The sequence below is a fragment of the Cygnus atratus genome, chromosome 3 (genome assembly GCF_013377495.2).
Source record: "Cygnus atratus isolate AKBS03 ecotype Queensland, Australia chromosome 3, CAtr_DNAZoo_HiC_assembly, whole genome shotgun sequence".
In the NCBI taxonomy this organism is placed as follows: Eukaryota; Metazoa; Chordata; class Aves; order Anseriformes; family Anatidae; genus Cygnus; species Cygnus atratus.
Genome location: NC_066364.1, coordinates 47,738,243 through 47,759,274, shown reverse-complemented (window position 1 = coordinate 47,759,274; position 21,032 = coordinate 47,738,243). Strand labels below are relative to the sequence as shown.

At 44.2% G+C, this 21,032-nt stretch overlaps 1 protein-coding gene across 4 annotated transcripts in view; it reads left to right on the top strand.

Moving 5' to 3' along the window:
• Nucleotides 1-10,317, top strand: part of PDSS2 (decaprenyl diphosphate synthase subunit 2) — a 119,380-nt gene extending 109,063 nt beyond the window's left edge. The window contains exon 8 of one of the 4 annotated variants that reach the window (XM_035564839.2): nt 8,117-10,317. In XM_035564839.2, the coding sequence (XP_035420732.1) occupies nt 8,117-8,275 (159 nt within the window). In that variant the 3' untranslated portion in view covers nt 8,276-10,317. The other 3 variants (XM_035564840.2, XM_050709853.1, XM_035564842.2) reach the window with 3 other exon arrangements.
• Nucleotides 10,318-21,032: the final 10,715 nt, after the last annotated feature.

Genomic DNA, 21,032 nt, shown 5'->3' with positions numbered 1-21,032 from the left:
TTGTCTGCTTAAGAATATTTCACCTTATTCACCACAGCTTTCAATTAAAATAATGAATGAAGGTAAAATTTAGAAATGGAGATTTACCCAAAGCGTCTGCTTGAAAGGCAAAGGTCTTACTTTATTTCCATTTTGAGACTGCTCAAGAACTTTTGGAATTGTTCGTTTGATGCAAGTTATATTAAAATGGCATCCCTGAGTTTTTCCAGTGACAAAAAAAAATATCTAGATGGTGCTAGTAAATTTAGTAAGGGCTCTGAGATAAATATAGATGTGAAATACTTTTCATTAATTTAGTTGGACCTGAGACTGTCATGTCAATAAGGTCACTATATTCTGCAAAATTGCTAGTACTTTTTTTTCCCCAGCATATCAATCTTTTTCTCAGAAGGACTTTGATATCGCAAAGGCACTTATTTTCTCACGTTAGTATCTCAATGTTGCACTCTGATTTTTTTTCTACACCATCACACCGCATCCAGACAAATTATTGATCCATCATTGTGTTGTTTGAAAGTCTCTTACAGAGATGAAGAAGTAGTTTCAGGCCTGTTTTAGTGGTGTTTCTCAGATAACAAAAGAGAAAGTACCAACGTATGGCAGAGACAAGGCTCATGAATGTCACTGAAAGCAGCAGCAACTTTCCTGTCATCCAAATCTGTACGCCAAATTTTAGCAAAAATCTCAGACTTCTTAAAATCAAAAAGCTTTAATCCATTTTACAATTTCTTTGCCGTGCCAGATAAGCCGTGTAATTCTGCAACAACAAATTGAGATCCTCAATGGATTACTTACTATTGTATAATATTGATTAAAAGCCCTCCACTGAAATCAAGGCCTTAATGGTGGCCTCAAGGCATTTTACAGACTTGTTAAGTGACAGTAACACAGGCACAACCAGTACCAGGAATGAATAATTCTTATTTTCTGGCCAAGGTTCTAGAGTAATTATAGGATAAGGCTGAAGTATGTGAAGTCCTCTATTTTGCAGCCAGTTGGCTTACTGCAGGAAGAATTTGTTGTTTTTCGTAATGCAGGATTCATAAAAGATAAGTCAAATGAAAGGGGACATAGCAAAACTACTTTTTAATGTAGCCCTGCTCACTTGCTTTGCTGTAGAGTCCTTTCATCCAAACTGGCGTGGGAAATATGGTACCTCAGCAGTGCTGTAGCATACTTTGTTGGTTTGTCCATGAAGCACCAGGCACGATGCTAACACGGAGCAGGTTTTGTACCGTACTGGCAGTAACGTGAGTCAAGGAGCAGTAGATCCAGCCATCCATATGCTGCATGGCACTAATGCCTTGACTTCACATACAGTGGGAAAGAGCTAGAGAAGAAAAATGGGAAAGATCACATCTGGAAACAAGGAGGTGTCTCAGTGGCAGCTAATCATGCTTATCATGCAGCTAATAAATAACAGTAACCCAGTGCCATCCAGTTGCATTAGCAAGAGTGTGATTTCCCCCTCCCCAGCTCGCAGCTGACGGCCACGGCTAGTGCATTCATCCTGCTGGGATGCTGTCAGCACAGCACTCTTAACCGTCCCGTGGCATAAATGACAGCAGTCCCACAGTTCTCTTTAATTAAAGGGCAGAGTGTCATCGTGAGATGTGTCATGGGACTGAAGGCGATAGACTATTTACTCTCTTCCTCCTGAAATGCAGCTAAGAGTTAAATACAGAGGATTGGTGTTTGTAGATGCTTATGACCTCTGATAGTTTTCTGTTAAAATTTGCCTGGTTTGTCTGAGTGGCCATTGCCATTAGTTCCTTCTGTTCTGTACATTAGAACAATAGTGAATATAGGTTCTTTCCATGTGGTAGTGATATTACACAGAAAAGAGCATTCAGGAGAAGCAGTTTACTCCATTGTTGGAGTATCTCAAAGTGGATGACCATCTTGTTAGATGGAGGATGCTGTTATGCTGTTAAATCTGGGTAGGTTTAGGGTTTTTTCTTTTCCAAGAAAGGCTGTTGGTTACTATTTTTGTTGTTTTTGTTTTTATTTTGAAATTAGACCTTGGCTAAACTGTAGACAAAGGTAATAGTTAACCAAATTCCTAAGGTGTACATCCAGTACCAAAAATCAGTTGCATTGTTGTTTTTAATCAATGGGTATTTTCTATGGCTTCTTTGGGGTGAGAATACAACACAACTTCTGTTTCGTTAAAGCAAACAACTATCACATCTTTTAGCACAAATATCAAGTTAATTGCTTGTTTGTGCTAAGATGACAATTAATAATGGCTACTTGTGTTACTGAGATTGGAGAAAGTCATGCTTTTTGGCCCGTCATATACCTATCGTTTAGATTTGAAAGCTAATAAGCCTCGTCAAGTTCATTGTGAAAGGCCTGGAAAGGCATAAGGAGGAGGAGTGTTTTCTAAAAAGTTAAAAGGTCTGTACAATCAATCAGCGGCTCAGGATGACTTGTAATTTTTTGGCAAAATGTATTACCATGACTGCGTAACAGCTGGGGTAGCAGTGCTCCCTGTAAGTAGGCCATCTTTCCTGTACTGTTGGGGGTGGTTCGTTCCAGATCTGGTCTCTTTCTAGAAGGGGATTTTTTTTAGTTTGAAGTAAAAAGGTAATTCAGCTGTTTGTCAGTTGAGTAAGGAAAATAAATCATATTATATTAATAGAAGTTTCTGTAGGCTGTTATGCCCATAAAAGATGCATTTCTTTACCTTTTATGTTCAAAAAAAGTCTAAGAAAATATTGGATAAATGCATTTACTGCCCCAATTTCAAGTGGCATATTATTCTGCATATAACCAACAAAGATTTAAAAAAGAAAGTATTTTATGACATTATGAAGCGATGCACTTAAATGATTGCCAAGCCCACACTGAGAAGGAAGAGCCTAAACCCGTGTCCAGCCACAAAAACTGCAAGTGAATGCTGAGACATTCCAAGGTACTGCCGAAACAAAGGAAAAATCTGAAAAGGTTCATCTACCAACTATAAAATGTGCCAGTGTTGTTTCAAGGTAACATTTCAGCAGTCTAATACAGGGTTCTTTTTGAGCATGGTGTTCCACAAAGGAGAAAACAAATTTAGAAAAACTCGTGCAGAGCACTGTAAACACTTAATGCACGTCAATCACTCAGACACAGACCAATTTAAATTCTATATTATAGGGGTTTTTCTTATTTTGGTGAGTACTGTACATTTCAGAAATTTAGAATAGTTTAGCTCACTTCAAGATCAGAGAGAACGCGTGATGTTTGAAGATTTCAGTATATAAGAAATGAAGTTGTTTAGGTCATTCTTGTGAAGCAAAAAATACATTTTTCTGAAGTCTCTTGCTGATATCTTGTCACTAAAATAATTAATGCTAAGTTTGATCATTAAAAAAAGAGAATGTTCTTATTCTCCCTTTGCACAGAAAATCTAGTACAGCCAAAATATTTACCACGTATTCATAGAGTCTTCCTTCAACTCCCCACCCACCCCTGAATTTGATGTTCCCTGTACACAGAACTATCTAAAAGGAATCTTATTTTTCCTTTTGCTGGGAAATAAGGTAAAAATATATCAGCAGAGACGACTTAAAGTTGTTCCTTTGTGCTTGAATACCTGCTGTTTTTTTTGTCTTCATTGATTCTTCAGTCTCCAAAATCCAGAAGTCCCTAGGTTGCCCCTTAGTCCTCTTGCCATCTTCTCCAACAGGAGGGCCCAGAAGATTTGGTCTGGAAGGCAAATGCTTAATTTCTGTGCTAAATTTCTCTTTCTCTTCTTAAAACATGAGGACTGCAAAACATAGTACTTTGAACTCTGCTTTATTCACAGAATCATGCAGTAATTGAGGTTGGAAGGGACCTCTGGGAGATGTCTGGTCCCACCTCCTTCTCAAATCAGAGCCAGTGTGGAAGGATTAGCTCAGGGCCTTCTCCACTTGAGTTTTGGGTACCTGCAAGGACAGGCCTGTTGCGGTGATTTCCCTCCTGGTGGAAAAGAATTTCTTTGGGTCTAATCAGCGTTTCCCATGCTGCTCCCTGTGCCCATTGCCTCCCATCCCTTCTGTGCGCACTGTTCTGACTCCCTTGCACTTGCCCTTGAGGTGGTTGGGGCAGCAGTACCAGCCTTCACTTCTTAAGGCTGAGCCTTCCCTTGCTAGTGCACCTGGCAAGGTGTGGCCGATCATCTTTGCTGCAAGGGCACACCACTTCAAGAAAAAAAAAAAAGTGGGTGTAGACAACTACAAAGGAAAACGAGTACAGTTCAAATACCAGAAACATGGGACATGGACTTCGCAACCTGTTGGCCGCTGATTTTAATCTAGTTGAAGGTTGTCAAGAGGCTACTTCTGTTGGATGACCGCTTAGTACTGTATGTGAAAATAGACGTTGGTTTGAGATTCACCACCACCACTGCCATTTCGTTACTCCTACTGTGTCTGTAACACGTCACTGGAATCGAGAAACTGCATAGGACCCTATCAGGGTTGTTAGTTCAAATGTAGAAAATATCCCTTAGGTGCCTAAATACACAATTAAAATGAAAAAAAAAAAAAAAACAGCTAGTGCTACAAAGTAGGAGCAGGAATGTGAATTCACTGCAGAAATAGCAGGGTTGGTCTGTGAGCAGAGCCGTACAGTTCTCATCTTCAGCACCGTTCTGTTCCCACACGTAGGGCCAGAACCACGAACAGCCTAAATATGGTTACGTGGTCATTGACCCAAACTGCTGCGGTGTTTTATTTAACACGAGGGCTGAAAAGTCCTTAAGATGAAGATCTTGAACCCAGATCTCCCTTTCCCCAGGAAGTGCCTGCTGGTCTGGTTTTCCGGTTCAGTTCTTGGCCCAGCAAACCTCAGAGGGCTGAGTGGAAAGTTCCCCTACTCCAGCTGGTCGGTGCTTATGGTTGTCTCTGGCAGGATAGGAAATGGGGGTCTGAGACCAAGGTGCTGATACTAAACTCTCCTTTCCAGTGGGTCAGGGTATGGCAAGAGCCAATCTTCAAGGAACAATCAGCGTCGTCTTACCTTTTAGTTGCAGGACGTGCCTAGAGATGTGTGCAGAGGGAGATAATGGGAAGCAACCTTACAGATGGAAGGGGTCAGAAACCGTCCATTGCCCTTCCTCTTAATCTGCTGACAGAAAATGGCTGAAGTAGGAGCTGATACAAGAGTGAAGAGAAGAAAAGGAGGAAGCTGAGAAGTAGAGCCCAGCCTCTCAGCAGTTTGTTTTCCTGTGTATGCTCAAAGCATTCAGAATGAGAGACCCTCGGTACTTCCCTCCTTTACATAACTTCCTGTTCTCCTTTGCTCGTTCTCTAACTTGCGATTAAAGCCATCCCTCCTTCCAGCCAAAGACTAGGGAGCAGACAAAATTAAAATGAATTCATTGCAGGTCAAGTGGATGAGGCTGGGCTTAGTGCAGACAGCAGAGCAGGCTGCATGGAGCAAAGCTCTTAACGTGCTGTTTTCAATGCCCACCCAGGTTATCTTTTTTTTTCTTTTTTTTTTTTTTCCCAGCCTGCGGTGATTTTGTTGTTGTGTTGCTTTTTCTTAGATTTGTAGAACAACCTTCAGACATAAAACTTCGGGGTTCTGAGCTTCACGTGTACAATGCAAAGCTGTTAAGCCCGGTCAACATCTGAATAGACTGAGGAAAAAGAGCGTTGGTGTGTTGGGAGGGGGCATGGCTTCCCACCTGAGTCTTAACTTGGCTGCACTACTGTAAGACCACTCTTAAAGCTGAATTTAAACAACGGGATCCCTTCTGTGAGCTTTCAGGTGCCCAGAACCTGAAAGAAGTAAGAAAAGAAGTAAGAAAGTAAGAAAGAAGTAAGGCTTCATGGCCAATGGTCTGAACAAAAGCAAAAAAGCTAAGATGCACTACTCTAGCATATCTAGCAGTTCAGCTGGAGAAAAATGTCTAAGTGATCTGTATTTTGACTTGTATTCTGCTTTAATTACTGATTGCTGCTCTGAAGAAGGTTGTGTTTTAGTGATGGATGAAGTTGTTGCTACAAGTGGAAATATGCTTGCACAAAATGATGGAGACCAAAAGATCAGATTCCTCTATTTAGAAGAAAATAATGAGGGAGCTTAATTGAAGTTTATAAAGTAACAAATTGAAGGAGTTTATTTGCTTTTCTATTTGTTTGCCTCAAAAATCAGCTGCTTCTATCTAAATGAAATTAAGAAATAATACATCTAAACTGGGTACATGGTTTTTTTTTTTGAAATACTTAATCTGTGAAGTTCATTACATGAAATCATTGAAGCCCAAAACCAGAGAGAGTGTGGAAGCATAGCCGCAGTACAACTAACGGTGCAGCTAAAGGCTTAAATTGGTGGTTTTGCATACAGAAGGGCTGCTGAAACCTGGCTTCCCGTGGAGTTGCATCCGGAGTTTCCTTAATGACCGCCTCGCTACAAGAAGCCGAGTTTGTACTCCTGTAATTTTTTTTCTTCCTTTTTACAACCCCGGCTGAGATAGAGGTAACGTGCAGTCAGGTTAATCCAGACGGGTTTGCCTCAGTGTGTCCTTACTTGAGTTGACCAGCTGATTCTGCAAGCAGTGTGTGAAACAGGAAGTTTTTAGGGACTATGAGGTAAACAGGAAAGAAATCAGCTTCCAAAGAAGGGAAGATGATCTTATGTCATTAACAATATGTCCTTATCTGAGTATTAGCAGCCACACCAAACATTTTTAATGAGCGTTGGCGAATCAGCAGAGTTTGCATCACGATGCGTGGCTTCTACCGTCTCAAAAATTGTGACTGAAGGAAGTGGGGAGAAACACCTTTTCTTGCCCTTCGCATACCTCCTCTTCCCCACCCCCCGTTGCTGCAGAGCCGTGGTGTACGGCAGATTCCCATTCGCTGGGATCGTGTTGAATTAACTGCGCAACGCGGTCGTGCCTCTGGGCTTGTTCTTCTCCAAAGCACAACACGGGAAGATCTTGACTGAAAGGGGGAATTCTTGACTGAAAGGTCTGGGACCTGAACGCTCAAGTGCTGTAATACGCTTTCGACTAATTTCGTCTTTAAATACAGATAATGAGTCCACCTCAGTTTGTATTGAGATAGGAAACGTCGGTCATTGTATATAAGAGCAAGTATCTGTAAAATGAATTGCTGTTACAGTTTGGTTAAGTCTTAGATATTTTTGACATGATTTAAACTAGATTGTTAAGGTTATCCTGATGTATTTGCAAATGAATTGGGGCATTGTGCTGTACACTGGAGGAAAACATAATTTATAAAACCCTGTATAATTAGTTACTGTAGATACCTGTGTTAAGAACCTTTTTTTTTTTTTTTTAATTTTTATAAAAAAAAGCTGATGCTGTGATGAAACTGAACTACAAAAGCCACCTGGGACGCAGCTTGTGAAATGGTCTCATGCTTTAGGGATAAGCATTCGTAGTATTTTGTAGGAAATGTAACCTGTCATTTACCCAAGCTTTTAGGTGCCAGATCTTTCCAGCAGCTTGCTGTGAACGTGTTACTCCATGAAAACGTTTACTTTCTCAGCTGGTGTATCACTGAACCTTTCTCCAGTTCCCTGTCCTTAGTGGGAAGATTGGGTTCGCATGGCTGTAGCCGAGTACAATAAACTTTAACAGATCCCATTTTACCGACAGAATTCGCTTTTGTCCACTGTAACCAGTGTAATCGCATGGTGTATAAATAGAAATCTGTAGCACAAAAGGCAGGAGTTCAGTGCATGTCTCCAAAAGCAGGGAATGTAGCGGGTGTTGGTAAAAAAAAAAAAATAAATAAATAAATAAAATCCAGCTTTTGACTGCAGAAAATGTGAGAGTGAGTGGCTGGGGTGCCGGTTCTGCACAGGAGCTCTCAGACAACAGTTCGGCTACGAAATGCCCAGATATCCAAATTTATTTTTATTTTTTTTGCTTTGTTCTGTTGTGTGCCTGTTGGAGAGCTAGCGCCTTGCAGGCGTGATGTGTTTTAAATCACCTGCGGCTCTGCCGTAGCTGGGAGCCAAAGCAGAGCAGCTGCACACCTGAGACGGGTTTGAGAGCCTTTCCTAATAGCCCCGACGATTGCCTGTACCCCTGGAAGGGGCGGCGGTGTGGGAAACGATCGTGCGCCGGCCCTGCCAAAGCCCATCTCGCCCTGCCTGTGTCTTCCAACAGCTGCAAGAAGCGATCAAGGCTGGCAAAGGTGTGACTTCTGCCATCGACCTGTGCCGTTGCCACGGAAACCGAGCGCTGGCGGCCCTCGAGAGCTTCCCTCCCTCGGAGGCCAGAGCGGCCTTGGCCAACATCGTCTACGCCGTCACCAGGTTCTCCTGACGCCGTTGCCGGAGCCAGCCTACGCGCGGCGCTGGGGACACGCTCCCCGTGCCGCACACCCAGCCCCGGCCTCCACACCGAACAAAATTTAGGGGGCGGGAGGGGAGAGAAAGAAAAAAAAAAAAAAAAAAAAAAAAAAGGGATGAAATTAAAAAAAAAAAAAGTCAACCTGTTTTTTTCGCTCGTCGTGCCAGAAGCACACTTGAGGCTCTGCGCCGGTAGAAATAATTAATGAGGCCCGTTTCCGTGACCTCGGCAAATGGACAGGAAATAAGTGCCTATTGATTGGGCACCGGCGGGGACGGCGCCAGGGCGGAGGCTGGCGGTTTTCCTGCCTGGGGAGGCCGGGATGGAGGCAGGGAGGGAGGCCGGAGGGCGCGCAGAGGCAGGTGCCGCGCTCCCGGAGCCGGGAATCGGCGTGCCCCTGTTTATCGCCGCGAAGGGCAGCCCGGGGAATCAGCGGGGGGGAAAACCCTTCATCTGCCTGCATGCGGCCGGTCGTGTCTCCCCACGCTGTTTTTATGTATTCGTATGTAAAATCACCCCGTGCCCAATGCTTTCCCTCTTTGAGAAACTCGCTGAGAAAATGTGTCAAGCACGGTAAGTAGGAGCTTTAAAATATTTAATCAAATATTAATTTGGCTCTGTTAAGGGAAGTGACTGCCTGGTTTTTATACTGTGCATACAAAATGTGCTGCTCTGGGTCAAAGAACTGAGGTCTTTCCACTCTTCTTGGGGAAGGAATATCCTTCCCTGGGATCAAGAAGTTTGTTTCAGCTCAATCTTACACAAAGCAGTTTCCTAGATTTGCCACACTTTCGTTGATTTAAGCCAAATAAATGCTAATTTCTAGGGCTAAATGTCATCTTTTGGCAGAAAGGGACGAGGAATGTTCAGTCTTTCATCACTCTGAATAAAATGGAGAAAACACTGGAGAAGTTTTGAACCTCAGTGCGTTGAATTCTAAAGTCCAACTGCAGAAAGCTTGTAAGGTGTATCAGGAGCCTGCAATGCGAGACTGTCTCTATTTTGTTCATAGGAGATGATTTTTGTGGTTTGCATGCATGCAATCCGAGAACGTCGTTGACAAGAAGGCTGAGTTTACATAAATGATCTAGATTGAGACTCAGCTACCTTTCTTCCTTCTGTGGTGTAATTACAGCCCAATCTGGAGACAGCTAGCACAGCAAACAGATTTCATTACATCGTTCACTCAAACACTAAGTGGAGTTATTTCTGTTAAATTCTCTCCTCCCTCCTTCTCCCCCTGCACTCCTCCCCCCTCTGTCACACAGCTTATTTATCGTAGACCAGCGTGTTGCATTCCACCGAATGCAAAATATAAATACAAACTGTAGCCTCTGAAAATGTACTGAAAATCTATCCTGCATGATGTACATAATATTCTGTGTAAAATATGCCTATATTATACTGTAATATTACATGTATAATAAGGACACTCGAGACAGTCATTGTATGGCAGCCGTGTCCAAAACTCAGGACTTGCTTTATTTTGGAGAATGTCTTCAGCACCAGACCCCTTCTTGCTTGCATTTTCTTTTTTTTTGCCTGCCCTGGTTTTTTGTCTCTTCTCACCTCTGCCTGGGTTAGTGCTGCTGCCAGAGCAGGAAGGCTGGAGACAGCAGAGAAGCACCCAGGCAGTGGTAGTTGCAGGCATCTGCCTGAGCAGAACCTGAGGGAACTTCACAGGTGAAAATGTAAATGGCTTACATCGTCAGTGGGCTTGCAAGTAAATATTCAAATTCAACCCCAGTCATGTTTCAGGCAGCTTTTTTGGACCTGATTTTTACTCATTAAGGATAGAAGGAGCCATACATTATCTTTATCTCATATCTACACTAAATGCTTCATAATGATTTACGGCTGCAAGGGGCTTGGGTCTGACTGGAGATATTCTGAGCCATCTCTCCTCAGTTATGTGAAAGAAATATCAAACATATGCAAAAATCTCTGTACACCTGGTTTATTTTTTCATGAAAGTACACTTTTTTCTATTTGTACTTTTTACTAATAAAGACAAATCAGCAAAAATAATGACAACTTTTTTTTTGTATTTATATCACCAGAAAGTTCTGATTGCACTTAAACTATTCCATAACATTAATTTAAAATGAAATCAAAATGAGTTGTACCATGCCAATATTATCAAGTGATTCCGTATTCAAGAAATTTATCTGTAATCACTGAGAAATTTTTGTCACGTTGTTACCTCCAAGTAAAATACAAGCACGGTGTTGTCAAACTTTGGGTGAACTATCACTGCTGAGCATTAATACATTCCCCACACCATATATAATTTCTGAGCCATGGAGGAACCTAGGCTTTTTGGTTTTATTTCCCTGAATTTCTTGCCCCCACTCACCTCTGTAGGGAGGCTGGGGAGGGGGAGGTCTGGGGTCTGGTTGAAGAAAGAATTCACTTGTTTCAGTCATCTCAGTGGCAGAAGCTGTGTTCTCTCCAGCTGCCTTGGTAAAGTAGAAGAGGATGGAGAGCAAGAGCCTGTCTCAGGTGCTCTGGATCAGCACAGATGGAGGTGCCCTTTCTTAGGAAACCCAGGCTCCTTGTTTAAGACCTGCCTTTTCTGTTCCAAATGCTGACGTGCCAGAGCATCTCATCTGATTCATATCCATTTTAAAACAGACACTGTGTAATATATGATAAAATTATCATCCACATGCTTGGATTGCCAAAAAACAACAACCAATAACCTATTTGAACGTCTTACGCATTTTTTGTTGTCTTATGACCAAGAGCTGTCAGAATGTACATTGACTAAAGGCTCTGGGGAGTGGGGTGGTTGTTTTTCAGCAAAGTTATGGACATAAGCCATTTCTTTTCCATGCCCTTGCATTTCAGAAGGTCTTTGGCATGGGAAATTGCACCTAATTTTTATGTCTGCTTTTCCTTATTGCCACCAGTACGCCAAGCCAAAACACAAGCAGCTCAACCAGAAGTACCCATCAGCTGCTCCTCTGAACTTCATCCGAGGCATTGTATTGCTGGACCATTCCACGGGCATGCGAGGTCCCAAGTCATTAAACCAAACTGAATTCATCTGCAAAGAGCACAGCTGCAGTGGCTAGAAAGGCTGGCTCATAGGTGTCTAATGGAAAGCTGTTCAACTGCCAGCCTAGTTTTTCCAGCGCCACGGGAGCATAGAAATTTTGGCTGGAAGGGGCTGCTAAAGGTCATCTAGTCAAATCTCCTATTCAGAGCGAGATTGCTGCCAACAGCAAGTCCAGCCTTGGAAATTTTCAGGCATTTTGCTCCCACAGGTCCCCCACGCAGCCTGTCCTAGTGCTGCTCCACCTTCCTTGTGAAGGAGTTTTTCTCATGTCCACCACGAACCTCCCTCACCACAACTGGTGGTGATGGCCCATTTCATACATCTGCCGCTGCCAAGAGGAGTTTGGCTCCCTTGTCTTTAATTCCTGACCCTGTACGCGGATGCTGCTGGTCACTTACCCCTCAACCTGCTCCTACTGGCCCGGGCAGCCCCAGCTCTTGTCAGCCTCTCCTGGTGGCCGTGTGTGCTAGGTCCTGACCAACGGGGTCACCCTCCAGCGGCCTGCACCATTCCGCATCGTGCCTGTTGGGCTGCAAGCCCAAAATAGGCCGCTGCAGGAGCGCCCTCGCTGGGAATGGCATAGAGGAGAATAAAAGTCTACCCCGAGGTACTGGGTCCAGCTGGGATGGAGTTAATTTTCTTCCTTGCAGCACAATATGGTGCTGTGTTTTGGATTCGTGACCAAAGCAGCGTTGATAACACCCCAGTGTTTTAGCTGTTGCTGAACAGAGCTTGCACAGCACCCAGGCTTCCTCTGCTCCTCACTCTGCCCCCACAGCGAGTAGGACGGGGTGGGCAGGAGGCTGGGAGGGGACACAGGTGGGATAGATGACCCCAAATCACCGAAGGGATAATCCATGTCACATATTGCCAAACTCAGCAATAAAATCTGGTGGAGGGGAATTTTCCATGGAGGCTGTTGTTTTGGGTCTGTCTGGGCATCAGTCAGCTGGTGGGCATTGCTTTTGCATCACATGCGTTTTTTTTGTTTTTATTTTTCTGTTTTTTTTTTTTTTTTTTTCCCTATTAAATTGTCTTTATCTCAACCCACAAGTTTCCTTCCTCTTGCCCTTCTGATTCTCTGCCCCATCCTGCTTGGGGAGCGTGGGGCCGTGTGTGTGTGAGCGGCTGCAGGGTGTGCTTCGCTGCCATCCAGGCTGAGCACACCACGGTCCTTTCTGGTGCCCCACGTGGGGCATGAGGGGTTCGAGATAGTAACAGATCTAACTGGAGCATGCTAGAGGGAGCTCCTGTTTAGGTCGTTGCTGGCCAGTGTTTATTTACTTGTCCCTGCCACTGGTTTATTTGTTTGCTTACCTCCGTGCCATGCTCCCCTTCTTGCTGTACATCAAATCTGAGAGGCTGTTTTAGGCTGTTCTTGCCTTTTGCGGTTTGCTGTGCTCTGCAGCACTCGGTTGTGTTTTGCCTGGGAGAACTATGATGAAAACACTGGCCTTGAGCCTAATCTGGTATTCGGGCCCCCGCGTTGCTGCCGTCCCAGTACTTCGGGAACCATCTCGTGGAGACGATTAACAATTGCACCTTTTCCCTCCTCTCAGAGAGCAAACTTGTGAAGGAAATGAAGACCAGCACCTTCCCGTTCTCCTGTAGAGTAGATGCTTCCTACCTCGTTAAACAGCTTTTCAGTACCTTGAGCACCCTGGGCTGATCAGAGTGCTTGTATCAGTGCTTCTCAAAAATGCGTTTCTGGCTTTTCCTAGGGTTAACCAACTATTTAGGAATATCACAAGGACGTGCTTTGAGGCAGCATGGTCATGGGTGGCAAGGTGTGTGGGTGAACACGGGCAGGCACCTAGAGCTGTTTTCACCTCCAGTGCTGTGGGAGTTCACCCCCAGCAAGTGCGGGAGCCTGATGAAGTGACAGAACGCTTGAAACAGGGACTCCCTGGCTGTGCCAGAGGGACACAGCTCCTCACTGCGCTGGGGCCTGGCCTGCACCTACCGAGCACTGCTCGGTGCCCTCAGCGGGGAGAGAGGCGCCCTGGATCTGAGGGCACTGCAGCTAAGCCGGAGGGAGACCCAACCCACAACTGTATCAGGCGCTCCTGTTGTCAAGTAAAGAAACAACAGAAGCGAAAGTCAACTTATTTGGTCTGGAAGGAAGAAGCTTCTCCTAAGAAGGAGCAGAAGGAAGAATCAGAAGGGACAGCCTGTTCTTCAGTAGAGCAGTCATAAGAATAGGAGGAGGAAGAGACAGAAATCACAAAAGAATCTGAAACCCCCCTGTTTCAGACTACCCCTGAGTGCACTGGGATACGCAAAAAGATTACAGCCATCACCCAGGCAAGCAGATTACCCGCTGGTTGCTCCGGTGCTGGGATACTGGGGCAAACTGTGAGGAATCAGAGGGCAAGGAAGCCCGGCAGCTGCGATCCCTCAGTAGGGACTGGGGCAGTGACAAAGGGATTGGAAAATGGGCAACAAGCCGAAGCCTCTGGAGGCAGCTCCTGTCAAGTGTGAAAGATCCCCTCAGGGAAGATCTTGTAAGATACCGAGGCAAGTGGACCGCCACTGGGGGAGGTATCCACTACCAGAGGGAATTAGCCATGGTGGAGGTGGTCCACAGCAACCTGGACAACAGTCGAGAATCCAGAGATCCCAATGAAGTCCAGCACATGCAGACCACGTGGCAGAACTTTGTACAGAGCACACACGTTGTACACCATCACCCTGGCTATAATGAGGTGGGTACACAGCAAAGCACCAGCAGTGGATAGATCGGCTAGCCAGCCCCAGCAATTCGGAGAACCTCCCTTGTTCCCCGACCCTGTGTCTCACCTGTGGAGAGGCTGTCCCAACAGCTCCTGCAGCTCAGAGTGTCTTCCTCCTCACCCATACCAGCCAGCAGCTCAGCCGTCAAGTCAGCCTTCTGCGCCTCAGGGGAAGGGCGCCACGGCTGCACCTGCGTGACCATGGAGAGGGCGTGAGGAAGTGGGGTGCTGAACCCACCTTGAACCTAGGAGGAGAAGGAAAACCCTGCAGTTTATTGGACTGCACGGATCTGATGGCCTGGCAGGCCTGATCATACGGTCACATGAGGCTGTGCTTCTCCCAGCGTAACCCAGGATGTGCCCTGTTTATTTGCAATCACATGGCCCATATTCAGCTTAGCAGGCAATTTATAAAGTTGCTATAAGGTTGAAACATTTTTTAGTTTAATGGAAACATTAAGAAAATACTCTCTGGAGTGGCTGGGGAAGGCTTCTTGCCCCAAGAGGTGTTGAAGGTGACAGACCGGACTGCTCAGGGGTTTAACCTCTTGGTGGAACCTCTCCATTGCTGCTGCTCCTGAGCAGTGTTTGGATTTCCATAGATGCGGCAGCCTAACTCAGCAACTGTGTCACGCAGCAGATTTACCGAGGCAGGGCCTTCTGTGTCAGGCCACTAGCTGTCACCGCGCTCATCAGCTACTTGAGTCTCACAGAAAAGCGAGGCATCAAGCTTCTTTTATTCTTCGTAGTCTTCAAAGTACTTTTACCTGTGTATTGTCGTAATAATAAAGTACTAAACCTTTTCAGTCCCAAAGCAGTTCAAAGGAAAGAATGTTCCCAGTTCCCAAAGTGATGCATTTTGATGGTCGTGGCACTAAATTCTCGTTTTCTTCCTTTCAGAAACCAATCTCTAAAAATGCATTAATTATTTCCGTAATTAGCATTCGCGTGCTTCTCTTTTAGGAGAAGCTTTTCTACAATTCAGCCCCCCCCCCCGCCCACCCCTCCGGGCGCTTTCTGCTGCGCATGGCCCGCACCGGGCTCCCTTCGCCAGCCAGAGGCGTGCTCTGGCTCCCCCGTGTGTAGGAGCCTGCTCCTCTGCAGCGCTCGGAGCCGGCCCTTGCTCCTTCCCCTCTGCAGAATGCTTTTTCCCAGGGCACTTCTCTTGAGGACAAAAAAAAAAAAAAAAAAAAAAAAAGAAAATTTTCTCCGAAATAGGAGCAGCGACGTGACTCCTGCTGGCTGGGAAGGCGGTGTTCCGCAGCAGGGACACCCGGCTTGGTGCTGCCGACTGCGCTGCGGTGGGAAAGAGGGAGCAGGTCGTACGGGAACGCTGCTCGTGGCGATAACTAAAGCAGCGTTCCACGGGTTTCTCTGGTTCCTAAGGAATGGATTTATAAAACCCAATCGGGAGCTATATTGTCCTGTATATGATTATACAGGACAATCGCAGTTCTGCAGCGATGTTATAAAAAAATCGTGCTTAAAAATGTTCTCCTTTACCCTGTTTCACTTTGTCTTCCTCCCTTCACCCTTCCCCCAAATATCAAGGGCTGAAAATACTCTGCCTTATATTGAAACATTGGTCAAATTGTTTAGTTTTAAAATTGTACACAAAAGTGAGTATTTTACTTGCACCAAAAGCAGTATTTTTTTTTTTTAATGCGTTTGACCTTTACACCAAATGAGTCGCATCAACTGCAGTGGTCATATTTTAGCAGTTATTAAAGGTCAAATTATAAGAAGGAAGTGTTATCTGGAAATAACTAGTAAAATCTGAACAACTACCAACAGATTATTTTTTTTCCCTCCCCAAGAACGTAAACCCTCATTTTAAAAAGCTTTACTCTCTGCAGATGAGTGCGACGTTCTCTCTATGTGACCGGCTTCTCCGAAACAGAGCATGATCAGGAAATAAAGCATTTTTCCCTCTTGGCTAGTTTTGATGAAAGCTCTCCAACTTGCACATTGTGTCTGAACACTTCGTCATTCATCGCATGTGCCCACTGAAAACTGTTTTCTGTTTGCAGCATTTGAGCTGTACTATTTATAACCTAGTTGAACAATGCTAACTAGAGGCAGTAAAAGGTGTGTGCTTCATATGCAAATCACTGGGAATAATTTTGTACAATTACACTTAGTTGCTTGCATCATTATTTTCAGCACCAACATAATAATAAATTAAAAAAAAAAAAAAACAACCAACAAAAACCAACACGGGTTTAGCAGGAGAACACTAAAGGAAAAGTGTCTGCATTAGTAACACTTATTCTTAATAAAACAATCTTCTTGCTTTTGTCAACCCATGGAAGTTAATTTGTTAAAATTTTATATCAATTTGCAATAACAATGAATATCCCTATCTCTGCTCAGGTGCTGTAAATGGCTTTTAGATGTACTTACGCTAAGATAAGATATCTTTGCAGGAAAATAAATGAGGTTTAAATGTCTAGTGTTTCTTAAAGGCTGGTGCTGCTAAAAGTCACGTTAGCAATGACTGGAAATATTTCTTACATAATTTTTTAATGAAAAGCAATTGCTTTTGATCACATTTCATTGTAGTAATAGCCATTAAGCATGTGGCATGTTTTTCCGTTCTTGTAAATGCAGGTCCCCACACCTACAATTTTTAGAAAAAAAAAAAAGTTGATATTAAATTTTCCAATTTAAAAGGCAAATTTCTTTACTGTTGTATAAAATGCATTCCCTTCTTAAATACATGGCTGTTCTCCAAGGCAGTACGGTAATTTGGGGTAAAGCATCTAGTAGCCATCAACCAGAAATGCACATTAATGCAAGGTCAGAAGGAAAAGTTCCTGTCCACCTGAAGAGCAAGGTTCAGGAATAGCTCTCCAGTAGTAGTGAGGGTAAAGAAGGAAAAGGGAAAATAGGCAAAGAGGATTCCTTCCACAGAGATTTCTACAACCTGAACACTGCTACTTCCATTTAAAAAGAGAAGTCTTTACTAAGGAAAAAAAAAAAAAAAGCAAATCAGCCAGCTGATTCCTAAAGAAGCCCAGTTTTCTCCACTGCTTACCAAGTTATAATTACTTTTTAAATATTGTCACAAATAAATATTTGAATTTAGATATCTCAGTGAAGCATGAGACTATGCAACAGGACTAACGCATTATTTCTCTAAGTAATGGGCAGGATGTGGATCTGAGGGTTAAGTTCACAAGAATGTATGGTTCACACTTGCTTGGGAGATGTGGACATCTTTGAGAGAAATAATTTGATGTGAACATCTTTGAGAGAAAGGATTTCTCAGGCTGCACTTAGCTATTTTGTAATTAACACAGAGTTTAGAAGAGCAGACCTTCCTGGGATAAATGTTTGATCATTCGGGGTTGGTCGTGGTGTAGATAACACAATGACTGTGCATTAAGTGAGCATTACTTCTTTTTAAATGCAAAGCTGTGAGATAGCATGCAATGGCATACAGCTCTTGGCTGAACTAACGTAAAGAGAACTCCGACTTCATTGCCAAGAGATTAAAAGAGGCTTATGTTTCCAAGAGTGAAATTGCTCAGACTTGTCAGTTTTTTAACAGCTATGGATGCAACCGATGTATAAGTAAACTGCTGCAGCACAGAAGGAGATTTTAGATTGCTCACTGGGTCAGCTACTCTATTCTTGAAGCTCCGTTACATTTCTGTCCTGCTCCATCTTCCATTGCAGCTTTGATATGATTTTTATTTTAAGCTTTTATATCAAATTCTCCTTCCTCTGGTGCTCAACTGTTACATATTTGCCATCTTGCCAGTATGCTCTGGTGGTACTTCAGGCTAGAAGGTCTTTTTTTTTTTTCTTATAATGAATGTTCATTTCATCAAAACTTTTTTTTCCTGTCAGCTAATCTCCAAGCGTAAGATTTCCAGCCCACATGTGCTTTGAAATGAACTGGCTTATTTTTCAAATCCAAAGATGCCATGTGGATTCTCTATTTTGACATCCTTGGTTCAGCGAGCAATACAATTATGATATTCCTTGCCTGTCTTTGTAAAGTCTAGCTAAATAGCAGTTTTGAAAAGTTTCCAACAGCAGTTATCATTGTGCCTAAGAACAAGATGCGGTGTTGTTACTAATAAATAAATAAAATCTCACGTAACAATTTTGTTTCTGAGAAGAAAAACCCTGCAATTTTATTAACTGGCACTCCAAACCAGTGTTTCCCAACCAGTGCAGCATGTTGCTGGCACAACCCTCCAACGCCGCTTGCAGCCAAGGAAGTTTGAAAATACAAATGAAGTTCAGGTGCCCGGTGCTGCTCTCCTCTGCCTGGGTTGCAGCAGCTTGCAGATACTGCCCGCAGCATGTTACTTGTTCGGTGTTGTTGCCCATGGGCCAGCGAATGACTGCGCAACGTGCCCATACATGCCCTTGCAGCCCGACGGGTAGCGAAGAGTATTGAGGTATGTGAAGTTGATCCGGTGATATACGCTGTTGTCTTATTTGCCATTAAATATTTCAGGTTTTTACAACTTTGAATTGCAGGCCTTGCGGGAGGGGGCTCCCCCTTCTGCCTGCTGCACGCACCGGGGGGGCTGGCAATGCAGGGAGCACCACAAGTCAGGCAGACAGATGCCTGGTTGCTGGGGGGGGCTCATCCCGCTCCGCAAGAGATTTGTTTTCCCATGAGGGGCTTGGTGTGAAACGCGTACGATGGATTGCGGAGCGCTGGCTCTGCACACAGGAGGGTTGTTTCTCTTCCACTCTCCTCGCTGACTCCACGACTCTGGGGTCTGGCTGCAGGTTGGCTTAGTTTCAAGGTGTGTGGCAGAGAAAAGTGACAGACGGCGTACTGGTACCATAGCGGTACATACAAACTGCCAGAACTGGTGTTGAAAGTGCTTTCGACATCACATGCCGCATCCCTGCCTACCCGGTGCTGCTGCAGGCTATGGCGAGAATCTACAAGAAGGGAGCCCTGCTGAAGGCTTCGGCTTGGGTCCTTGCTTATGCCGAATGTATGCGGCAGAGGAAGCAAAGAGGCCTCTGAGTTTGGGATCACTCTTTCATTCCACGTTGCCGTACCATGCTGCACCCTTCGGCACGCCGGGCCCCTGCCGCAGCAATGACCACCGTCAGCTTCACCGCTGTCGGGGGATCTCAAACCAGGTAGATCCCCTGAGCTGACGCAGAGATGGTGGTCCCCAGGGGGAGGGCCTGGCACCCGACAACTTCTAAAGGTAAACTGCTAAGGACCCTTCACAGTCACCCTTGTGAAACTGTGCATAACTGCAAATGGTGTTTTCAGCTTTCGTGTTTTTCGTGGTGTTGACAGCTGAAGTCTCATTGCAGTTTGGTCAGGTGAGAAATGTCCCATTGTTCGCACTCAAGAGTAATGGTGATTTTCTCCAGATGAGTTCTCCTGTTGGAGCACCAGAGCTTCCTGCCTCGGTGACCTGGAATTTTCCAGAGATTGCCGCAGTGTCACGGAGCAGCTTTTGAGCCAAAGGCATGAAGGGAGAAAAATGAACAGCTGAGTGAATGAGTTGTGCAGCACAAGTTCAAATGGTGAAGAAAATGGGAGTTGTCTAGCTGGGAAGACAATCTGAGCTTGCTACCTGCATTGCCTGGAGACAACTTGGCTTGCTCCCTTTTCAGTGAATGCTGTTATCGCAACAATATGCTCATGTTTCTTTATGCTTAGCTGAGGCCCTTCAGGTCTCCTCCTGGGCTTGGGTCCCTAGTAGCTACAATGCCTGGGGCCAGCACTATAGAGCAGAAATGAGGTGGAGTTCAAACTGGCATGTATTTTCTCAAGGGCTCTGAAATTGAGTTTGGGATTCGGTTGGCATGCTCTGGCCTTATGGTTGCCTTTGCTTAATCCCACTAAGTAAAGGATTTGAGTAAAATCCAACTGGGATGCAGCACTGCTTAGCAGCTGGGCCAGGTGTTAGAACATTATACACTTTAAGTAAACCTTCGGTTAGCTTTACGATAAAGGCAGAGGGCAAATAATACCGTAAACTTCATAGTGCTAACAGACTCAGAAAAGTTCCTGGGAAGTGCTCTTTATCTCTAAGGAGTAAAAGAATTGCTAGCAGTCTAATGCTTGTCTTGGTAACAAAACGTATCCTTCATTCAAGCCATCCATCAGAGTAGTTTTAAAGTTGGTAGTTCCTGGTTTTAAAGGCTCCTTCAAAACAGTTGTCTATTAATAACAATAATAAAAAGAGCAGCCAAAGTTAAAATCAACAAACCATTGTCTGGTAGGATTATTCACGGAGTATGACACTGCGAATATGCCAAGAGCCCAAAATTCCAAATTTAGAAGAATAACCACATAAATGGAAGAACGAAATTTTAGAGAACTGTTTCTAACGGAAACAGCTAAAACCTGAAACATTTTTTAAAGATCCACTCCTCATATTGCTCAGTCTGAAGGAAATTGGAAATATCTAGTGCTGAACAGGGGCAGCAGATTTATCTGAGATTTTTTTTTCCTGGAAAGTTATTTCTCAGTTGCTTGACTTGCATGTTTTTATATGTGCTCTTACTAGAAGAAGAAAAAAAAAAAAGTTGGCTTGTTAGAGTGAAATGCAGTGTCACAGATAACAAAAGCTTTATCTGCAAAGTTTACAGCAAAGGTGTTTTGCCTACACGTTCAGTTGCCTTGCTACTTCTGTTTAGTGGTTCTTTATGCAGGAATCCTTCGCCCTTCATGGCAGGACCCGTCCTCGGCTATTTATTTTTAATAAAGTAACACCTTTAGCCTCAGCTCTGGAGAAGGTGAGGCGATTACAAGGCAAGCTGTGTGATTTTACAAAAAACAGAGCTATTTAACGTCCCCAGATAAGTCCGTTGTGCAGGGAGCCCCGCCACGAGGAGCTGTCAGCGCTGACACGCCGCCGACCCGCGTCCCCACACGCGAAGTGCACAACTGGACTTTATAGAGATACGTGGATTTTTATTTATTTATTTATTTTTA